We start from the raw sequence: 22,420 nt of genomic DNA on the forward strand, positions 1-22,420 counted from the left end.
CATTGCTCTGCTTCTTTCGTGAGCCACACCCACTTATGTAAATTACAGTCTGTAGACATATGGTAGCCATGTCCATTCGTCAGTGTGCAGGTATGCACGAATCCACGCCCACTTACGTAAATTACTGTCTGTAGACATATGGTAGCCACACCCATTCATCAGTCTGTAGGTATGCACGAATCCACATCCATTATTGTCTGCAGACTTATGTAGAGCCACGCCCACTAATCAGTTGTTATTGTAAGAGTCATAATCTAGTATAATAGTGCTGTGAGTAACTCAGCAGGTATTTAGTGGTCATGAGCTTGCAAAAAAACTTCACAAACAGGTATAAGAAAAAAATTGGAATTTTAAATTAGATTAGGGACAGTGTATAATGCTGCAATAAACAGTACTGAAATAAGCTGGATCGGAGTAGTACGTAATGTCCAAATACTGGAAAACAATAAGAAGCGAATATCCCTACTGTGCATTGAGTGTAGCACAGTAGGGATATTCACTTCTTATTGTTTTACAGTATTTGGACATTACGTACTACTCTGATCCAGCTTGTTTCAGTACTTTTTATTGCAGCATTATACACTGAGTGTAGCACAGTAGGGATATTCGCTTCTTATTGTTTTACAGTACTTGGACATTACGTACTACTCTGATCCAGCTTATTTCAGTACTTTTTATTGCAGCATTATACACTGTCCCTAATCTAATTTAAGATTCCAATTTTTTCTTATACTTGTTTAGGTAATGAATTACATGTGTAAGCAAAGTAACTTGAGTTATATTACCACTTTTTATAGCATACGTATTTCATTATATCACTTTGTTGCCACAAAAGTAATAATTATTACATAATGTATTACCCCCAACACTACCCACAAAGCATGAAAATTCTAATTATTTCACATGCACCCATATGGGTGATTTCCCAAAATTGTCAGATGTCCATATGTGACTGGGCCTGCGAAAACAGGGCATGTGGGCACATGATTTTTGCCTAATTTTTCAAACTTCCTTGACTCATAACGTTTTATACCACTATACTATGTCAATGAAATTTTTAGTACATAGTAAGCATTTAATTGGCTTTATGATGCAAGTTACAGAATGCAAATATTCTGTTCCAGTACTGTGATATGACCTTTAATGTGACAGAGTGTAGTCTGTGCCCACATGCCCTGTTTTTGCAGGCCCAGTCACATATGTGCCAGCTTGTTATGCCACTTCTGGGCTCTTGCTATCATTAATGTACACATTTATTACCTCTTTATTTCGTAACACATGGAAGAAGAATATGGCAAAGCCCTAAACATGGAATAAATAGCATGTATTCGCATACATCAAACAACATAAAGGACTAGTAACATTAATAATGGCATTGTGACTTAGTTTGTTTCCAATAGTAGGAGAATAATCTCAAATTGTTTGTTTATGTAATTGTGCTGTATTGTAGCCAATGGGATAACAGAATTACAGAAGCCATGGCCATTTAAGCAGAAGAATGAAATGTTGGTCAATAGCATTCCAACAATAAAAGCTGTAAAAGTAATGATGTTTTGGACAAACAACCAGATTTGCTGGCACAAGAACTCTTTTAAGTACAATATATAAATAACCAATCAGATTCTAAAGCTATTTAAATGCTGAAATGATAAGATCACCAGTTACAATGGCCACACAGAATTGGATAAATGTGCACTACAAAGCATGAAGAGTAGTTACTATGTATACACACATTTGAGTGCAAATCTGGAATAATTGCCCTCATAACAGCTAATCTCATTCTGTTACTCATACAATTATCCTCTAACTGCACACATGTAATGTGTGTCATTACCTATACTAATTATTCAAATATTGTGAGTGCCATATTTACACAGCCCTTGTATCCATGTGTTGTATGTACACAGCATCAAGAGAGCTGTAAATGTGGCAGAATTATTGTATATAACAATATAATATATGTGACCGTCTCAGCAAAAATCCAACTTGTTCGCACAAGCATGCGTATTGAGAAAATCGAAATAATAAAATAATTCGTAAAATTACTCATGCTACAAAAAAAACTGTGCAAGTTTTTATCGGGCCAGTACTTGAAGAAGGAAGACTCAAATTGGTTAAAACTATATGTGACCAGGCCTGCGAAAACAGGGCATGTGGGCACAAACTACATCCCATCATGTTGCAGATAATATCTCAGTATTGGAATAGAATATGTGCATTCTGTAACTTATATTATAACGCCAATTAAATGCTGATTAAGTGCTGAAAATTACATTGTCATAGCATAATGGTAGAAAACGTTATGAGTGATGAAACTTTGAAAAAGTAGGTAAAAATCATGTGCCCACATGCCCTATTTTCACAGGCCCAGTCACATATACTATCTTATTCGCCTGTTCATGGAGAGTTTGAACATCTTTGTTTCATTTCTATAGCTCCAATGGTATGCGTGTCACATGCGTTTGTTTATGATGCTGTAAACGTAAACAAAATCGTCATCATTTTTTCTACCAAACCGCCTTCATATCCATATGTGCAAGTATCTACAGGGCTAACACTATACCTTGGCTAATGTGCTGATCCACGGTGAATGTTTTAAGCCAAATTGAAACATTGTAGACTAATCCAAACGAAAGTTATGGCTGCGAATGTAAGCGCCTGTAGTTTATTTTCAGTATAGTCACTGTACAAATCGATTATCTTACTCTTCCTACTGTCTACTGTTATTATTCCAAAACTACAAACCACAGAAGGCTGAAACTTTGGTGGTCCATTTCTTGAATAATGCAGATATTGCTGAGTGAATAAAAAAAATAATGTGCAAACAAGTCATGAGACGGTCACATATGTGGTACGTATTATTTGACCAAATTTTTTAAAGTGTTGATCTAATAAAATTAACTTTTCATCATGAATTGAACCTTTTTACACCACAACTATGCCAGTGATTTGCTCAGACTAGAGACATGTACACCTTTGGACAGAAACCCACATAATATGCTCTAGATGTATTTCGTTCACACTGCCTTATATACACAGGTCAGTGGCGGATACTGGGGGGTTGCATTGGTTTCCCCCTCTGGCAATAAGGCATGCACCTGAATCAGAACAGACACAGGTGGGTGAAACTACCCAGTTTACAGACTAGTAGCCAAGTGTGTAAATTGTGTCTGCTATATGTATACCAGTTAATTGATGCCATTCTGGTACCATCCCTGTCAGGTGGCCTCTTCATATGCAATAAACACTTCTGTTGTTTTAATGTTTTTGATATTAAGATTGATTAGTACTACTTCTAAAGACTTTACTTGCATTTTCTAAAGGCTTAATGGTATGATTTACAAAACATCAAAACTTTCCTGGAAAATGCATTCGGTTGCTTTGCTTTGCCCTCTGCATGTCAGTGTTTAGAATTGTTAGATATTGATAATAAATACCACTATGCAGTAATTCATATAGTGTTTATTAAATCAAAAGTGTTTCCAAATTCAATCTCACAATGCTAAACTTTTCTTGTGGGGAGCATGCCCCCAAATTCCCCTAGTTATCAGTTCATGCTGGGTGTGGCTCACACACTTGTGTGTGATTTGACATAAGAATATCGATATCCTAGATCTGCCCACATTGCCTAAACCTGTCATTTAATGTGCATTGTCAATGTCACATGTGCAGTTATCAGAGACGTAACTGTACAATTTGTGACTTCATTTGGGAAAACCATTGATATACACAGATTTAATAGATTGTGAGATGTGTACGCAATGTTAAAAACATTTCAATCTTGGGAAAGCGAAAAGCTATGAGTTTGAATTTTTCACTGTGCATCAGTGTTGAAACTGGGTCGGGTCATCCGGGTCAACCAGGTCACATTTTCTCGGATCATCTGGCCAGTCTGATCTGGGCTGACTCTGTCTGACCCAGATTGGATCACGTGAGAAACGAAAATGTTTATTTTAAAATGTGGAAACTTATAAATGCTAGTCGCATAGCTCTTTTGTGAGCCACACCCACTTATCACATTACAAACATACACTCAGCCATGCCCATTTATTAGTAAGTGCAGTATATAGCATGAAACTGTGTCCGTTGCTGTCTACAAGCTTATGTGGAGCCACACTCACTGATCGATTATGGTACGAGTTATATATATTATAGTCTAGTCTTGCAGCAGGATAAGTACTTTTGTGAGCCACACCCACTTCAATATATCAGGAAATTGTAATACTAGGTACGCACGAAGCCACACCCATTTGCTGTCTGTAAACTCATAGTAGCTACACGGAACTAAACCCACTGACTGATTTTAAATTATAAACTTACCGGCTTAGTTATCACCAAACTAGTTCGTTTACTCAACATGAATCGAACTCTCAAAATGTAGTCTCGCTCGCTCGAGACTACCTGAAATATAGCTCTTATCGCACGCCTCGGCTTTAAATAATCCGGGTCACATCCGGATATGACCCGGATTGCTATCCAGGTCAGTGGGTCGTCCGGGTCAGCAGTAGTGACCCGGTTTCAATGCTGCTGTGCATGCATACAGGCAACCAAGTTCAACTCACTTAAGTCCATATGAAACTAGCTACTCACATAACCACAGTTTTAAAACTTTTTCATGATGACATCTGTAACACAAGCATACCTTCATAGGTGGTGGTTGTGTAGGTGTTGGATAGGTCATTAAAAAAATTAACCCGGGCTTGATGGACTGCTCTTGCTTACCACCCCAGCACAAAGAATGGCACATGCTGGACAACTTAAAGAGAAAAAAAAAGTAGAGTAATGCTGCTAGCATGTTACTCAGACAGGTGGGACTCTACTTGCATTATATCCATTGGTGGTGGAGCCCTAGTCTAAGCACCAATGGATGAGCATGCACTTTGAATGCATTGAGCCGACTGGAGCAAAGATAAACCAACACAACACCGAAGCCAATCGTTGGTTAGGGCATTGCATTGGTATATCACCAGAAAGTGGCCAAGCAGTAGGCCTGAGTCAAGTATAATGCTTTCAGAAATTTCCCAAATTTTTCACCTATTGTACTCTTCAGTGTTCCTATTATGCTTCTCGTACATTAGCAACAATCCTTACAGTAATCTCGATCGGTGAATGCTCTATTAGAGTATTTCACTAATTGACTGTTCTATTAGAGAGTATCTATCTGAGGAGTTATGTGCAATTCAGTAAAGTGCTCTTTTGTAGTCTGTAGTTTTCCACTGACTGTTCTATTAGAGAGTTTGATATATTTTCATGGACTTAAATTCCATAGATTGAGGTAGCCACTTAATATGCTAGCATTATATTTGCATAGCACTCCAGCCTATTATGCTTTTTATTATGCCAGCATATTTGACTCAGGCATACTGAGCAGTCCCAAGCCTTACTTATAGGGCTCTCAAGACCACTTGCAGTGGCAGATCTGCAAATTTTTAGAGGGGAATTCAGACTTATCTCAGTACACTTGGAAACAACACAAAGATTATCAATTGTCATGGAACAACTTCTGCATTGAGAACATTTTCAGTTGAGCAGTACAAAAACATTGAAAGGACTTGGGGAAAAACCTTCACAGTTTCTTAGACCTGAAATAACTGTTCAGACTATTATCATTTCACTGCATTGTTTCAAGTAATCTAAGTAGCTACTTCACTACTTGCAGTTATAAATTAATGTGACAGCTTTATTAAGTTTTTATATGTGACCAGATCTGTGAAAAGAGGTCTTATTATAGCCTTTCCAAATTTCCAAGTTTGACGAGCTATAACTCATCATGTGTTTACTTATTGTCTAAAAATTACATCCAGGAATAGTGCATGTTATGAGTATAGGAAGTGATCAAATTTCAGGCTGGTACCATACTCACAAATCAAGTTATGGATTTGCCAATTGGAAAGGCTATAAGACCCCTTTTCACAGATCTGGTCACATATTGAAGTATACCAAGCTTACACTACAAAATAAAAGTAGGAGCTCATAGCTCTCCTATCCCCTTTTCTACTACATATTATAATTATGTACAATGATACTCTCTGATAACTAGTATGTTACTTACTTGTAATGAATTTAATATAGTAAATATCCAGGCAAGTGGTTCAGAATCACTGTCAAACAAGAGGAGTAATCCTAATATCCAAGTACCTCCGAGTAAGGGCAGAAGAGCCAGAATACTGATCAGTATAGCACTGTAAGTAATTGAAAATGTTAAATTGTTATCTATCTGAGTAACACACTTGTATTCTTGCTAACTAAAGGCCTGCACGAGAATACAAACTATAATTTGAAAACTCAAATACCAACCCATCTTACATTTTGAAACATGGATAGCCAACACAATCTAAAGGTACTGTAGTCACAGCACAATTATCTACATACTTTCTTACTATGCATGTGTGCATATGTGTGTATGGATGATTCTGTATGCTGCATAATACTGGATAAGGAATTGAACTGGGTATACCGTAGATACCTTAAAAATTTGGCAAAAAAGAAATTTAATTCCCTTCGTGTCTGGCCGAACAATTAGGAAAAACTATACCAACCAGGTGCTATTGTCAAATTTTTAGGGATCTATCCCTAATACAGTCTGCACGCTTCATGGCTATGTTATTTGCAATCCATTTACTGCTTACTTTCTGGATTTCTTTCTACAGGGACCAACAGGAATGCCTTGAAGTGGAGGTGATGATACCACAACACTCACTTGGCCATAGCGCTATACTATATACTGATTGCCTATATTATTCAAAAGGATGGTCAATGTCATTACTACATCGCTTTTGAATACTATAACTCAGACATAATAATTATTAAGAATTTCAACAATTAATAAAAAATAGAAACCACAATCAATAATATTAAACTATCTTGTGATAAATCTTGCTACAAGATGGTGCATGAAGTGTTCCATGGCTTAATAAAGCATTATCTGAGGGTGTATCATGTTACAAGGAGATGTGGGGCCAGGAGAGATTTATATATTCTGTGAACAGAAACGAAGATTATTTTGCAGTAGTCATGATGTCACACGATGATATCATTGGGTATGTTCCCTGTGGAACAATTTCACACTTGGTGCTTCATCCAGCATCAAGGTAGCATATTGTGTGAGGTTACTGGAAATCCTCAGTACTCAAGAGACCTTTGTCAACTAGTACTCCAAGTGCTGAAAAATTAGCATGCTTATAATTAGAAACTTTCCTGCGCTCGCCAAAATTTATAGCACATTGTGGGAGTGCCGAATATTTAGAGATGCTGAAATTTTAGGGAATCTACAGTATTACTATTACCCCTGTATTCCAGAAATGGGACCTCCATGGGTGCATGCATTTCAAGATAGACATATCATGATAATAAATTTATGCACAATACTAGAAAAAATAATGATGACTGCATAAAGTATCATGGATATTAGGAATCCTTTGTTTAGGTTAATGGATTATGGTTGTTGTATTTAAGTCAATGTGACCAGTAAAGTTTTGAGAACAAGATACTGTAATAGAGCAGACACTTATTCAATTGCTCTATTGAATTAGTCACTAAACAACCTACTAACAACATACAGTTTTCCTTTGCTACTGTTTCATTGCTGAATGTTTTGATGATGAAAGTGAAGAAGAAATCGGGAACAGTTTTGAGAATGATGGGTACATTTTGGGAATAACATACTGTAATTAATGAAAAGCTTTCTTGAGCAGCAGTATCTTGAGTATCTACATCTACAATATATGTAAGTTGAATACCTGGCGCATGGTATAACATAAATACTGGTCAACCCATTGCCATGTACTGCGGTTGATGTTATCATTCCCCATAAGCTAACTAATAAGATTAGTACCTGACAGTTCTTGTGTGAAATAACATTGATATTTCACATAGGAATTTCTTGTACTAATGCATTTTTTATAATATTGCTCTTGGTTTGTTTATTATGAGCAATGGTAATATCAAATGCAGTACATGGCAATAGGTTCATCGCTTTTTGGTATTCCACTAAGCATTTGTTAAACAGTTTTTGTTACTATAACTTTCTGAATAGGACAGAATATGAATTCATAGTATTATGAATACATAATAAAAGTGTACTGCACTGTACATGTATGCAATTGTATAACTGGTACATCACCTACCGTGCTGTTTTATATTTTGATTGCTGCTCAGCTGTTACTTTCTGCTTGTACATTTTCAATTGATATACCTTAAATACTGATATAATCAAAAAGAAATAATTGACCTATACAACATACATTCAAATTACAAAACACCATCACACTGTGTTTGTCGTGTACATACCAGAACTATTATGATCATTGGGGCAGTGAAGGCCCATATTGCTCCATTGTCTTCTGATATCCAACATCTATTAAATATTATGAATGCTAGAACACAGTACTGGTATTGTGTGTATCTTAATTTAGTAGGAACCACATTTTATAATAATGGGATGGCATTCAATATTACACCAACAGTTTGAGGATGATGAGATGGTTCACATTTCGTCTTTCTTCATGCATGCATATCAAACACAGTACAACATAGATTATACAAGATGGTTGGGATTCAGATAACAGGAGAGTCCTTAACTCTGAATTTTGTGTATATAGAATGGATGATGTCTACAGACAAGTGTAACTTTATAATAGTTAGGGAAATGGGCTCATTTCAGCCTGACAGGAGTCTTTTGGCATACTGCAGTATGCAAAATGCACGCTGTCCTCCATTGTGTCTCATTGGTTGATCATGGTGGCACTGCATGATGGTTTGAAGCAGGAATCGTCTGAGTTTTTTGTTGTGACTGGATTGAGTGCAGAGGCCCTAGTTTTGTAACACAGCATAATGGCTGAATATAGTTGAAAATGAAGTGCAATGGCGACTTTGCTATTTCAGTAAGTGATAGTTCGGATGTTTATTCAGACAAAAACAATAAACCTGGTACCATTCTTTCTTCTAAAATGGTATTCATGGATTCACCAGTGATAAAAATGTTGCAAAAAAGTAAACAAGTACAAGAAAAATTTAATTTTAAGTTCAACATAAAAAGTAGCCAAATAAGATTGTGTGTAGGTGACCTCCTTGTTTCACTACTTTTCATTTCTTTGATCCCCAATCAAACCTAAATTTCTAAATATTCCTTGTACTTGTAAAAATCTATTTTAACACAATTACAATTTTTTGACTATCCAATAAAACAGACTACCCTAATATGTAAGATGATCATTATTTATTATAATTGTGATTTGGCTTGTGTCTACATGTACATATAATGTGAGATTCAGGCAGTGTACTGGGAGATTGCTACATAACTACGTACAGTATTATGTCTCTATTGTTTTAGTTTTCAAAGAAGAAAATTTTAATTGCCGCAACATCTTGCGAATATTGAACAAAATAATTGTGAAAAATAAAATGTTCGGTGTAACCAGTCACAGGTAGGTCTTCTTTTATTTTTTACAGTTATGTATGTATGCATGCTAGAATAACAATGATTAGTCACTACTGAGCAACAAGTGTACCACCCTTATCCTTGCAGATACCTCAGGCTTCCATTAAGATCATAAATTTGCCTTTGCACTGGGACAATTTACATGCACATGCAATCTAATACTGTGTTGAAAAAATGTGCACAATATATGACTACATAATATCTATACACAACTTACGCCCATCTCTCTTCATTATAGTATAGTCCATAATTGTCATGTGATGCAGCGACTGATATTACCACTATTGGAATAGGAAGACCTGTGGGTCATAAAACAATTAATTATTTTATAACAAAGACGATACATTTATACTTACCCCAACCAACAGCCATATAGAAGCTCATTTGGTGAAAGAATCCATTGTAGAATGGTTTAGTAAACAACGTAAAGACCATCATCCCTTCACACAGTGACAAAGAAAACACAGCCAGGAAGAGGTAGTGCAGTAGAGTTGTGACAAATATACAGCCAGGCTAAAGAGGATCAATAACAAAGATCTACTCATCTACTGTGATTCTTGAAATTGTGAGGTTAAGGAATTGTGTAGTTTAACCTTCCTTAGACTGTACACTGTTGATAAATTCTATAAACTGTACCGTAATTTGATTATGATATGTGATTTAGGTTGAGGTTACAAAGTCTGTACACCCATGTAAAATAGGGCATATGCATACATACAAATTTATATTATATCACTTTACAGCAACTACAAGGACTTCATAATTCTGCTAGCTATGAAATGAACAGTAGAACAAGCTCTACCCTGCCATGTGTGCATGCTTCATAATTATATGATTCAGCATTTGTGACCCACTAAGCAAAAAACAGGTCAATTTTTACACATTGCTCAAATTCCATCTCTGTTATCTATTATAAAGGAGTGGACGGCCATAGTTTCAGCTTTTTGTGATGAGGTAATGTGCTAGACAGTTGGAACAGGAATAAACTCGGTTTGCGCAGCAACAGTACAGCAAAAATTTTTTTCAGGCATCTATTTATTATTAATAATCAATATTAATTCACAACAGAAACAAACTACAAAGATGGGGTTTGGCTTAGTCTGTTCACCATGGACTGGCAAATCCTTCAAAATATGGTGTTTCCCTGTACAGCTCTGTATAGACAAAGAAGAAGGCCATTCCAACAATAAAAGAATGATGGTAAACTTTATTTCTACCACATTGTAAATAAGTGCCCATATCTCATGCATCTTATGCCATACAAATGTGAAACAAAGGGTTTTGTATATACTCCCCTTGAAAAGACATATCCGTTGGTGTATAGGTTGTATTGACTTGAGCTTGTCTCAGTGCATACCATTGTGATTAAATGTGCATAAATGTTTATGTAGCATACATACTTTTTAATCAATTTACTTCAATACGTTTTTATTGCAAAATAGAATTTTGCAATTTTTGTTCAGCTTGTCACATCAACGAAAGATGCAAGCTTGTCCCGTATCTTATTATGTGCAGTTATCTGAAGACATTTTGTTACTAAAGATAGACAAGCTTGTTTGAATAAACAATGAAGAAAACCAGAAATCTTTATGAAGAAATCAGCATCCTAAAAAATTAATGATGACACAGTCCCACCCCCATTGCTCACAAACCATCTTTTTGCAAACATCTACTCAATTGCTCAAAACAGCATGCATTTACTCTAATAGGATGTACATTCAGCAATGAAAAAACTCTAGAAGAATATGTGACCGGATTTGCAATGAATTTACCAACTTTGACATTCCATAACTTCAGATTGGAAAAAGTTATTGCTGTCAGTAGTGAGCACCAACGTAGGTGAAACATTTTCAGGTTTGTATCTTTCTTGAACACTAAGTTATGGTCTTCCAAGTTCATAGAATTGGATGTTTGTGGAAAACCCCTTTTCGCAAATCCGGTCACGTACAGTACAGCTCAAAGGTAACGTCGCGAGTATACACATGCGAGTAATGCTCGCATCTTCTCGCGGGATCATTATTTTGCAATGTACTGTACAATACCTGTGGAATATCGCGTGGATATGCACTAGCCGCACCACACATGAGAACACTCGCTACTGAGTTTAGTAACTTCATACAACACTTAAATCACATAAACGTTTGTGATCGGTCCCATAATTATGTTCGTGCAAGCCTAGCTAGTTAATTATACAGTAGAATGCAACAAACGCACGCTGGGCCCGCAGAACGAAATGGGTCGAATATTTACGAAAACGAAAAAAATCCATAAATTCTAAAGCGCTTGTTTCACAATGAAGGGAAGTGATAACACTAAAAACCTTGGTAGCATCGTGAACCCAAAAGTAAGAGGAGTTCCAAAATCTTTGTTTCGTGTCAGTACTCTCAAGGAGACAGAAGATATCAGGGTTAGTCTGCCTTGCGTTGGACGAGCGGTTCACTATCACTTTTTCTCACGTTCATTCGCTTTCGCCGGTCCCCGTGGATGTAGGAAAGGCCTGGAAGACAAAACTTACCCAGCAATAGATTTGCTTGTTCACTCTGTGGCATTACTTGGCGACCAATCCATCTAGGTTTACGCCTACTGCTAGCTACAGTACTGACTGTAGTCCATGACAGAGTCGAGGTCAAGTCAGTAGTTAAGTTACCGAGTATTCGGTTGAACACAGGCATTGCAATAGGAGACTACGCAGCTGGTGGAACTGAGCCAGTGCTGCCTCCCAAGACCATAGGTGAGACCTGTTATCTCGTCTTGCGTGATGCTCTCGAGTAAAGTTAGCTATCGTGGAGCATTACTGTAGTCTTGCTGCATCCATACGGGTCACTCGAGCGCACGTCACGTGCGGCGTGCGTGTACATGCGACGTTACCCGTGAGCTGTACTGTATATGATCACATTTAGAATTTGTCAATTCAAGATGTTCAGAATTTCAGATACTTATGTTTGGATAAACGATAACCAGGAATGCATAAATATTTAACATGTACATGTTAACATGGAGTGAGATTACAGATGCACCTAGTACATGCTTGCTACATTGTTGCATAAAAATCCTCAGGATATTTGTAATTCATTTTTATCAACGTATAATTCTACAAAATGATCACCAGCACAATGTACAGAGTAAAGTAACAAAGTTTTTATCTGCAACTGTAAATGTGACCGGATCTGCAAAAAGAGGTCTTATAGCCTTTCCAATTGCATGTACTTGGCAATCCATAACTTGACTTGTGTGTATGGTACCAGCTTGAGGTGTGGTCACCTTACACTTCTAACATAGCACTATTCCTGGATGTACATAATTATGAGACAATGGATTAAACACATGAACAATGAGTTACATGTATGACTCGTCAAACTTTTAGAAATTTGGAAAGGTCCTATTTACAGATCCAGTCACAAATACAACATAACTATACATTCAAGCATTAAGTCTGTGCATGAAAAATCTAGATATGGTACAGTTTCATTATTTTATTAGCGAGCATGAAAGTTTCTTGCTCTTTTAATGCTGGCTTCAGGCCCGTACCCAGGGGGGGCTCGAGGGGGTTTGGTTGAACCCCCTATTTTAGACTGGAAATTTTATTTTTACTGCAAAACGATCTTTTCAACTATAATCTGTGTTTTAGCATTCATTACACACCTTCCATGGCTTCTACCAGCTGAACCGCGTGTGGCTTCCAGGTATTAACCTTAGTGCTTCCAGGTTATCTGTGTACATAGAAACCACTTTAAAGATGCATGAATACAGACAGTGGTTTTCTCTCTGTCGCTAAGGCTTCTACTGTTCTAAGGCTATCCATCGAGCCATCCTTGACCATACTGCACTGAGAGCTACTATTATTATTATTTCGATTAATTCCAATCATAACTTGTTACATATTTTCTAATAAGAGCTCGGAATAGCAATGATGAGCACCAGACTTGACGGACACTGTGACTGATAGACTGTTAACTATAACAACAACTATTATAATAACACAAGTAAGCCTGGCTTGTTGCATCCAGTGATATGAATTCTAAAGTGTCAAGTGTGTGAGCCTGTCAGTTGTTTTCATATTAACGTTATTGTGGTTATCATCCGTGTTTGGACAATGGTGAAATGTAAGGTTAGCTTATAGCTGAAATGAATGACTCTGAGCAGTCTTAGAAATGATGGAGTGTACATGCACAACAACCATATTGTAATCTCTTGTTTGCATTAGTGTGTGACGGGCCCATGTTGAGAGGTATTTGTTTCAACACAATGATGTGTGAGAAGTTTATTTAATCAATCCATGCATTTTTGCATTTAAGCAATTTGAGGCTATTCTCAGGACATTGAATATTAAACCTTTCTCAGCGTCTGGGGGCTGCACCCCTAGACCCCCATGTCTGGGATCGCCTACTGCTTCAATTTTGAACCCCCTTTTGAAATTCCTGCGTACAGGCCTGGGCTTTATGCTAGGCATTGCTTGATAGCTGCATTATACTGGAGAAGAAATTCATCAAGAGTAAATAATTATTTACTCTTAATTTTATTAAGTACATATCTATTTACAGAAACTCACATGCACAAAAGTATTTATTCAAGCTATACCCTAACCATACTACACTATGTACATAATATCATGAAAAATCCACACACTTACTGTGTTGTTACTAGCAGTTTCTACTCCACTAACAAATACCAACAAAGCTAGGAGGAGAGCAATGGAGAGGTTTAGATGTACCAAGTGATGCTTCTTTTTGAATGCTTTTTTTCTAAAACACACATAACATATAATTTTGCGAGTAAGCCAAATACACACAGTTGGCATAATATGCTGTACATGCCTACAACAACATTTTCATGGGTGCAAAAAAATTAGCTATGCATATAGTGAGGCCATCATTATTAAATTCCTTGTTTCCCATTACCGCCAGCATCAATTGTTAGGTACCCACACCAAATTTTAATTAGTTGATTATGGGTCATGTGAATGCACTATTTCATGATTAAAGAAAGCACAGCATGACCCAATTTTAAAGTATATGCATTAGCTGTGCATATAGACATAGCAGAAGGGTGAAAGTCCCTCAATTCTTGTTCAACAGGCTGCATGCCTGACAGCTTTCAAGATCGAGATACTCTAATAAAGCAGTCAGAGACTGAAATAACAAGAGTCAAGTGTATACTTAATAATGAATAATTACCTCCCGCCCGCATCAGTTTTTGTTCCATTTGGTGACAGGAAACAAGCAATATAATAACAATGGCCTTAGGTATACAGTGTACGCTGTCCACTGTATTCTCTCCTTAAAATTAAATATAGACCAGACAAGGTGACTACACATTATCAGAAAATCAAACTAATTTGAAAGCCAATTCAGTACATCAAATGAAGCACCCTATCAGTGAACAGTTTAATTACTAATGAATCACTCAACAATATGCATGGGTATGCATATGCACACAGCAACACATACAGAAAGGACCTACCATTTAAGTTTTTATTTTTAACTATTAGCTATGCTTTTGAACAGTGCTTAAAATGTTTGCATAATACTCCCTAAATTATAGATGAACCAAACACCGCTCTGGATTGGTCTTGTTTGCATGGTGTACCACTTACTTTGGAGTTAGCTTGTGATGTTTCAGTCCCCCCTGGTTTGTTTTTGAGATATCTTGTTTGTAGTGAAGGTAAGCTGTACTATTTGGGGGCTCTACCAGTTGAACCTGCGATGGATAATGCCTCAGTCTTCAATGGTCATCACCACTTCTAAGTGCAAAACATAACCCCATTAAATATACCAACGTATTCACCAGCACCTGTGGTGAGTGATCACCCAACAATCCATTTTTCCAAAAAATCTCCTCCATTTCAACTGTAATGATGTCAGCTTTTTTCTTGTACACATATTTACCAGTACCGTTCGGTCTCTTTAATTCGCCATCCATTAGCTCGCGAAAAGGTGTGAATTCCTTGCCATCAAAAAAGTTAATATCAGTGTTACCAGCAGCTCTGATTGCTCTTTGTAGTCCGCAGCATATCTGGTGCAAGCTATCAGGGGAGTAATGTTCCCCATTACTCTTCCGTGTTTCTAGCACGAATCATTGCAACCAGTGATTAATAGCTGCGCTACTCATCTTTCTAATGTCCACATGCAGCACTAAATCCACATCCAACACTAAATCACAGTTACCTTCGTTTTCTGCGGTTCTTTGTAGACGTTTGTGGCCCACTGTTGCCAAACTTGCTGAGCCCAACTGGTGTTTTTCAAAGTATTCTTTGGAACACGGCTTTCTTTAGCTTTTTAATATCAGCATCGCTTTATGGTGGACCAAAACGGCTAAGCTTTCGACTATCCGCATTCTCGTCGTTCTCCCGAGATATGAGCTCACTTTCAACCCGCTGAGAGGCTTCAACCAACAGTGCATCCATCTCGGGATCCAGCTCATCGTATCATGTCCTCCGTTGCTTATAATAGCTGGTGCCAACAGTTCTGTATAATGCGCCGGGTTGACTGGAACTCCCATCAGTTCTTCACATCCTATTTGAAACTTCGCAGGAATTGGATTATTATTATTATTATTGGGGGTACAGGTAAGGAGGCAAAGCCTGTAAAAACCTGATCTATACAATCAAACTACTACAAAAATAACTATACAATATCATACTGGTAATCATAATAAAATCTATCTAGGTGTGTCTTAAACAAATTGGTTGAATGAACATTAACTGAGTCATATGGGAGTCCATTCCAATCATTTATAATTCTTACTGAATAAAAGTGACGGCGTGGCAAGCAGGTAGCGTGTGGTTTATAGATCTTTAAATCATGACCTCTTGTTATAGAAGATGATCGAAGGGTAAATAAAGATGAGCTATCCATGTCCAGCATGTTATGAAATAGTCTGTATGTGTAAATTAAGTCCCCTCTACGACGTCGATATCTGAGAGATGGTAAGTTTAGGTGGTTTAATCTGTCAACATATTGCAAGTCTTTAATTTCGCTCACTAACTTGGTAGCTCTTCTTTGAATTTTTTCAACTGACTGCTGATCGAGTATGAACTGTGGACCCCATATAATATTTCCATATTCTAATATGGGACGAACAAAGGATTTGTACAGTTGGAGTAACACGTTGGTGTTCAAGTACTCAAACGATTTATTAATCACAGCTAGTATACGATTAGCTCTTGCAGTTACTATAGCAGTATGGTTATGAAACTTCAGAGAAGAGTCAACGATGATTCCCAAATCTTTGACTGACTCAGTAGATGTTATAACATTACCATCAATACAATAATTTCCATAGGAGTGGGTGAGACCTAAATGCAAAACATAACACTTGCTAATATTAAAATTAAGCAACCAGGTTCTCGACCATTCAAACAATATATCAATATCCCGTTGAAGTTGTAAGTAATCGGCTTCACATCTAATTGATCGAAAGATCTTGGCATCATCAGCAAATAGTAAGATTGAGCTGTCCACAGATAACGGAATATCATTAACATATAATAGAAAGAGCATGGGGCCAAGGACTGAACCTTGGGGAACCCCACTAGAGACTGTGGACCAACTAGAGTGATCACCATTAAGCACAACTCGTTGCCTTCTACCAGAAAGAAAATTCTGTACCCATCTTAGTAGAGACCCGCCCATGCCATATGCCTTCAATTTCATCAGTAGTCGATTATGAGGGACAGAATCAAATGCCTTTCGGAAATCTAAATATATAATGTCAACAGGATAGCCATCATTAAGTGATTGGGTCCAGTAGTCCATTGCTGTAAGAAGCTGTGTTGTGCACGACCTGCCAGCAATGAAACCATGTTGGCTTGGAGAAAATAAACTGTTAATGAGCATGTGGTGTGTGATATGATCTTTAATGATTGACTCCAAAATTCGGACTATAGGTGACGTTAAACTTATTGGACGGTAGTTATCAGCAGCAGAACGATTTCCCTTCTTGTGAATTGGTGTGACATGGGCGTGTTTCCAACTACTAGGGAGACAGCTACTACTAAGTGACTTTTTAAACAGTATACACAATGGAACACTAAGTTGTAAAGCAGTTTCCTTTAATGAGAGTAGAGGCCAACCGTCAGGTCCTGATGATTTGTTTACATTGATTTTCTCTAACCTGTCAAGTACAATGGATGGTGTTATATCGACATCATTAAGTGTTGGTACTGTGTGATCAAGATGAAATGAAGGTACTGAGGATGTATCCTCTCTAGTATATACACTGGCAAAATGATTGTTGAAAACATTAGCCATCTCAGTGTTGGTGTGTGTCATGGAGCTATCAGCATGTTGTAGACAATTGATACTAGACTTTGATTTTAATCTGGAGTTTACATATTTCCAAAATACTTTCTGGTTAGTTTTAATATTGGAGGCGATTTTCTCTTCATATGACTTGCGAAGAGACCTTGTCAAACTACGCAGCTCATTTCTGGCTTTGCTATATAGTGAATAGTCTGTCTTTGTGCCAGATAACTTATACTGTTTCCAAAGCTTACATTTTTTCTTCTTTATACGAAATGCTTCACGTGTCATATAAACGGATGCGAAGGATCAAACTGTTTGATCAGAGAAGGACTAACGATTACTTCATAGCACCGAACGCAACATCCTTTCTTCGAGCCATTTTCTAAATAACTAAGACACGCATTGCTAGGATTCTTCAGTCGATAAACAACCCGAAGGAATGACGTAACTTAGCACTGCGTGTCTTACCTATACTTGTGGCTACACTTACCATAATATGGTGTAACTTCTCTAATATACCACACCTGTGGTTGAGATCAAAAGTGCCATGTTGTGATATATAATTGATATACCACGCTTTGTGGCTACGCTTACCATATCAAGACACACGATAGTGTGTCGTGCGGCCCAAGAAGCCGGCGCGCCACACCGTGAGTATATTAACAGGAAGAAAGAAAACGCAATTTTCACACCTATGTAGCTCTGTGATTCCTTATCCGATTGCAACCAAATTTACTGAGACGTGCCGCCCAGTTAGGGGAGTCTACATACCAAATTTGAAGAAAATCGCTCCAGCCATTTCCGAGATACGAGCGAACAAAATTTCGTTTTAATTTCTTCGTTTTTTTCTTCTTCTTCTTCATCTTCTTCATTTCGCACACTTCGCAAAATTCGCCATAAAACACGAATGCGTGCTCGGATTGGGCTGAAATTTGGCACACTTAAAGGGCTCATTAAGGCGGATCTCCGTACCAACTTTGGTAGGAATCCGATGAACATTCACGGAGTTATGACTGATTATTTGCGTAAAATAAGGTCGAAGGTCTGTCACGCCTACAGGATAAACGCCTTGGAGGAATCAGTTGAAAATTGATATGTAGATGGAGCAACCATCGTAGGAGTGCCTTTTTGTGGTTTGAAAGGAATCGGGATAAAGACCATGGAGATATGACACGAACCCAACCTGTGTCAAAATTACGCGATCGATTTTTATGAATAAAAAACTATTAGTTTTCGTATCTACCAGGCAAACCGCTTAGAGCAACGAGCTGAAAATCAGTATGTAGCTGGAATAATCATCATAGAAAGTCCTTGCAGCAGTACAGAAGAATGGGATTACAAATTACTGAGTTATGATTCGAAAGGCAACTACGTGCAGCAAATGCGAGATCTAGATACTCTAATAGAACAGTCACCCTAATAAAGCATTCAGCTGCATTTAAAATTTACTCAGTTATATTACATTGTAAGTTATTCTGTAGGGAATTCAGCTACAAACAAGTCACCCTGTAGTCAGATCAGCTAGAAGAAGGTACCTAATAGAGAGTTCAGCTACAAATAAGCCATCATGTAGAGTTCAGCTCAAATAAATCACCCTGTAGAGAATTCAGCTACAAAAAAAATTGCCCTGTAGAGAGATCAGCTAGAAGAAGTTACCTTGTAGAGAGTTCAGTTACAAAGAAACAATCATGCAAAGAGTTTAGCTGCAAAAAAATCACCCAGTAGAAAGTTCCGCTATGAACAGATCACACTGTAGAGAGTTCAGTTAGAAAAAAAGTCATCCTGTAGAGAGATCAGCTAGAAGAAGTTACCTTGTAGAGAGTTCAGTTACAAAGAAACAATCATGCAAAGAGTTTAGCTACAAACAAATCACCCAGTAGAAAGTTCCGCTATGAACAGATCACACTGTAGAGAGTTCAGTTAGAAACAAGTCATCCTGTAGATAGATCAGCTAGAAGAAGTCACTTTGTAGAGAGTTCACCTACAAAGAAATCACCATGTAAAAGAGTTCAGCTGCAAACAAATCACCTGTAGAGAATTCAACTACAAACAAATCACCCTGTAGAAAGATCAGCTAGAAGAAGTTACCTTGTAGAGAGTTCAGCTACAAACAAATCACCCTGTAGAGAGTTCAGCTAGAAGAAGTTACATTGTAAAGAGTTCAGCTACAAAGAAACTACCATGTAGAGAGTTCAACTGCAAATAAATCGCCCTGTAGAGAATTCAGCTACAAACAAATTACCCTGTAGAAAGATCAGCTAGAAAAAGTTACCTTGTAGAAAGTTCAGCTACAAGCAAATCACCCTGTAGAGAGTTCAGCTACAAAGAAACTACCATATAGAGAGTTCAGCTGCAAACAAATCGCCCTGTAGAGAATTCAGCTACAAACAAATCATCCTGTACAAAGGTCAGCTAGAAGAAGTTACCTTGTAGAGAGTTCAGCTACAAACAAATCACCCAGTAGAGGGTTCAGCTACAAACAAGTCACCCTGTAGAGACAAACAAGTCACCCTGTAGAGAAATCAGCTAGAAACAAGCCACCCGTAGAGAGTTTAGCTAGAAGAAGTTACATTGTAGAGAGTTCAGCTACAAAGAAACTACCATATAGAGAATTCAGCTAGAAACAAGTCACCCTGTAGAGAGATCAGCTAGAAACAAGCCACCTGTATAGAGTTTAGCTAGAAGAAGTTACATTGTAGAGAGTTCAGCTACAAAGAAACTACCATATAGAGAATTCAGCTGCAAACAAATCGCCCTGTAGCGAATTCAGCTACAAACAAATCACCCTGTAGAAAGGTCAGCTAGAAGAAGTTACCTTGTAGAGAGTTCAGCTACAAACAAATCACCCTGTAGAGAGTTCAGCTAGAAACAAGTCACCGTGTAGAGAGATCAGCTAGAAACAAGCCACCCATAGAGAGTTCAGCTAGAAGAAGTTACATTGTAGAGAGTTCAGCTACAAAGAAGCTACCATGTAGAGAGTTCAGCTGCAAACAAATCGCACTGTAGAGAATTCAGCTACAAACAAATCACCCTATAGAAAGGTAAGCTAGAAGAAGTTACCTTGTAGAGAGTTCAGCTACAAACAAATCACCCTGTAGAGAGTTCAGCTAGAAACAAGTCACCCTGTAGAGAGTTCAGCTACAAACAAGTCACCCTGTAGAGAGATCAGCTAGAAGCAAGCCACCCGTAAAGAGTTTAGCTAGAAGAAGTTACATTGTAGAGAGTTCAGCTACAAAGAAACTACCATATAGAGAATTCAGCTGCAAACAAATCGCCCTGTAGAGAATTCAGCTACAAACAAATCACCCTGTAAAAAGGTCAGCTAGAAGAAGTTACCTTGTAGAGAGTTCAGCTACAAACAAATCACCCTGTAGAGAGTTCAGCTAGAAACAAGTCACCGTGTAGAGAGATCTGCTAGAAACAAGCCACCCGTAGAGAGTTCAGCTAGAAGAAGTTACATTGTATATAGAGAGTTCAGCTACAAAGAAGCTACCATGTAGAGAGTTCAGCTGCAAACAAATCGCCCTGTAGAGAATTCAGCTACAAACAAATCACCCTGTAGAAAGATCAGCTAGAAGAAGTTACATTGTAGAGAGTTCAGCTACAAAGAAACTACCATGTAGAGAGTTCAGCTGCAAACAAATTACCCTGTAAAAAGATCAGCTAGAAGAAGTTACCTTGTAGAGAGTTCAGCTACAAACAAATCACCATGTAGAGAGTTCAGCTAGAAACAAGTCACCCTGTAGAGAGATCAGCTAGAAACAAGCCACCCGTAGAGAGTTCAGCTAGAAGAAGTTATACTGTAGAGAATTCGGCTACAAAGAAACTACCATGTAGAGAGTTCAGCTGCAAACAAATCGCCCTGTAGAGAATTCAGCTACAAACAAATCACCCTGTAGAAAGATCAGCTAGAAGAAGTTACCTTGTAGAGAGTTCAGCTACAAACAAATCACCCTGTAGAGAGTTCAGCTAGAAACAAGTCACCGTGTAGAGAGATCAGCTAGAAACAAGCCACCCATAGAGAGTTCAGCTAGAAGAAGTTACATTCTGGAGAGTTCAGCTACAAAGAAGCTACCATGTAGAGAGTTCAGCTGCAAACAAATCGCACTGTAGAGAATTCAGCTACAAACAAATCACCCTGTAGAAAGGTCAGCTAGAAGAAGTTACCTTGTAGAGAGTTCAGCTACAAACAAATCACCCTGTAGAGAGTTCAGCTAGAAACAAGTCACCCTGTAGAGAGTTCAGCTACAAACAAGTCACCCTGTAGAGAGATCACCTAGAAGCAAGCCACCCGTAAAGAGTTTAGCTAGAAGAAGTTACATTGTAGAGAGTTCAGCTACAAAGAAACTACCATATAGAGAATTCAGCTGCAAACAAATCGCCCTGTAGAGAATTCAGCTACAAACAAATCACCCTGTAGAAAGGTCAGCTAGAAGAAGTTACCTTGTAGAGAGTTCAGCTACAAACAAATCACCCTGTAGATAGTTCAGCTAGAAACAAGTCACCCTGTAGAGAGATCAGCTAGAAACAAGCCACCCGTAGAGAGTTCAGCTAGAAGAAGTTACATTGTATATAGAGAGTTCAGCTACAAAGAAGCTACCATGTAGAGAGTTCAGCTGCAAGCAAATCGCACTGTAGAGAATTCAGCTACAAACAAATCACCCTGTAGAATGGTCAGCTAGAAGAAGTTACCTTGTAGAGAGTTCAGCTACAAACAAATCACCCTGTAGAGAGTTCA

General features: G+C 37.8%; 1 protein-coding gene across 1 annotated transcript in view; it reads right to left on the reverse strand.

The window, feature by feature from the left end:
* Positions 1 to 1,212: 1,212 nt before the first annotated feature.
* LOC136247753 (adhesion G-protein coupled receptor D1-like) overlaps positions 1,213 to 22,420 on the reverse strand; it is a 43,398-nt gene continuing 22,190 nt past the window's right edge. Inside the window, exons 2-7 of the mRNA XM_066039580.1 lie at positions 9,796 to 9,952; positions 9,657 to 9,738; positions 8,290 to 8,356; positions 8,127 to 8,230; positions 6,053 to 6,182; positions 1,213 to 1,302 (exon numbers count right to left, since the gene is read on the reverse strand). Of these exons, the coding sequence (XP_065895652.1) occupies positions 1,213 to 1,302; positions 6,053 to 6,182; positions 8,127 to 8,230; positions 8,290 to 8,356; positions 9,657 to 9,738; positions 9,796 to 9,952 (630 nt within the window). The remainder of the gene's footprint in view (positions 1,303 to 6,052; positions 6,183 to 8,126; positions 8,231 to 8,289; positions 8,357 to 9,656; positions 9,739 to 9,795; positions 9,953 to 22,420) is intronic.

This window comes from Dysidea avara, chromosome 2 (assembly GCF_963678975.1).
Source record: "Dysidea avara chromosome 2, odDysAvar1.4, whole genome shotgun sequence".
NCBI classification, from domain to species: Eukaryota; Metazoa; Porifera; class Demospongiae; order Dictyoceratida; family Dysideidae; genus Dysidea; species Dysidea avara.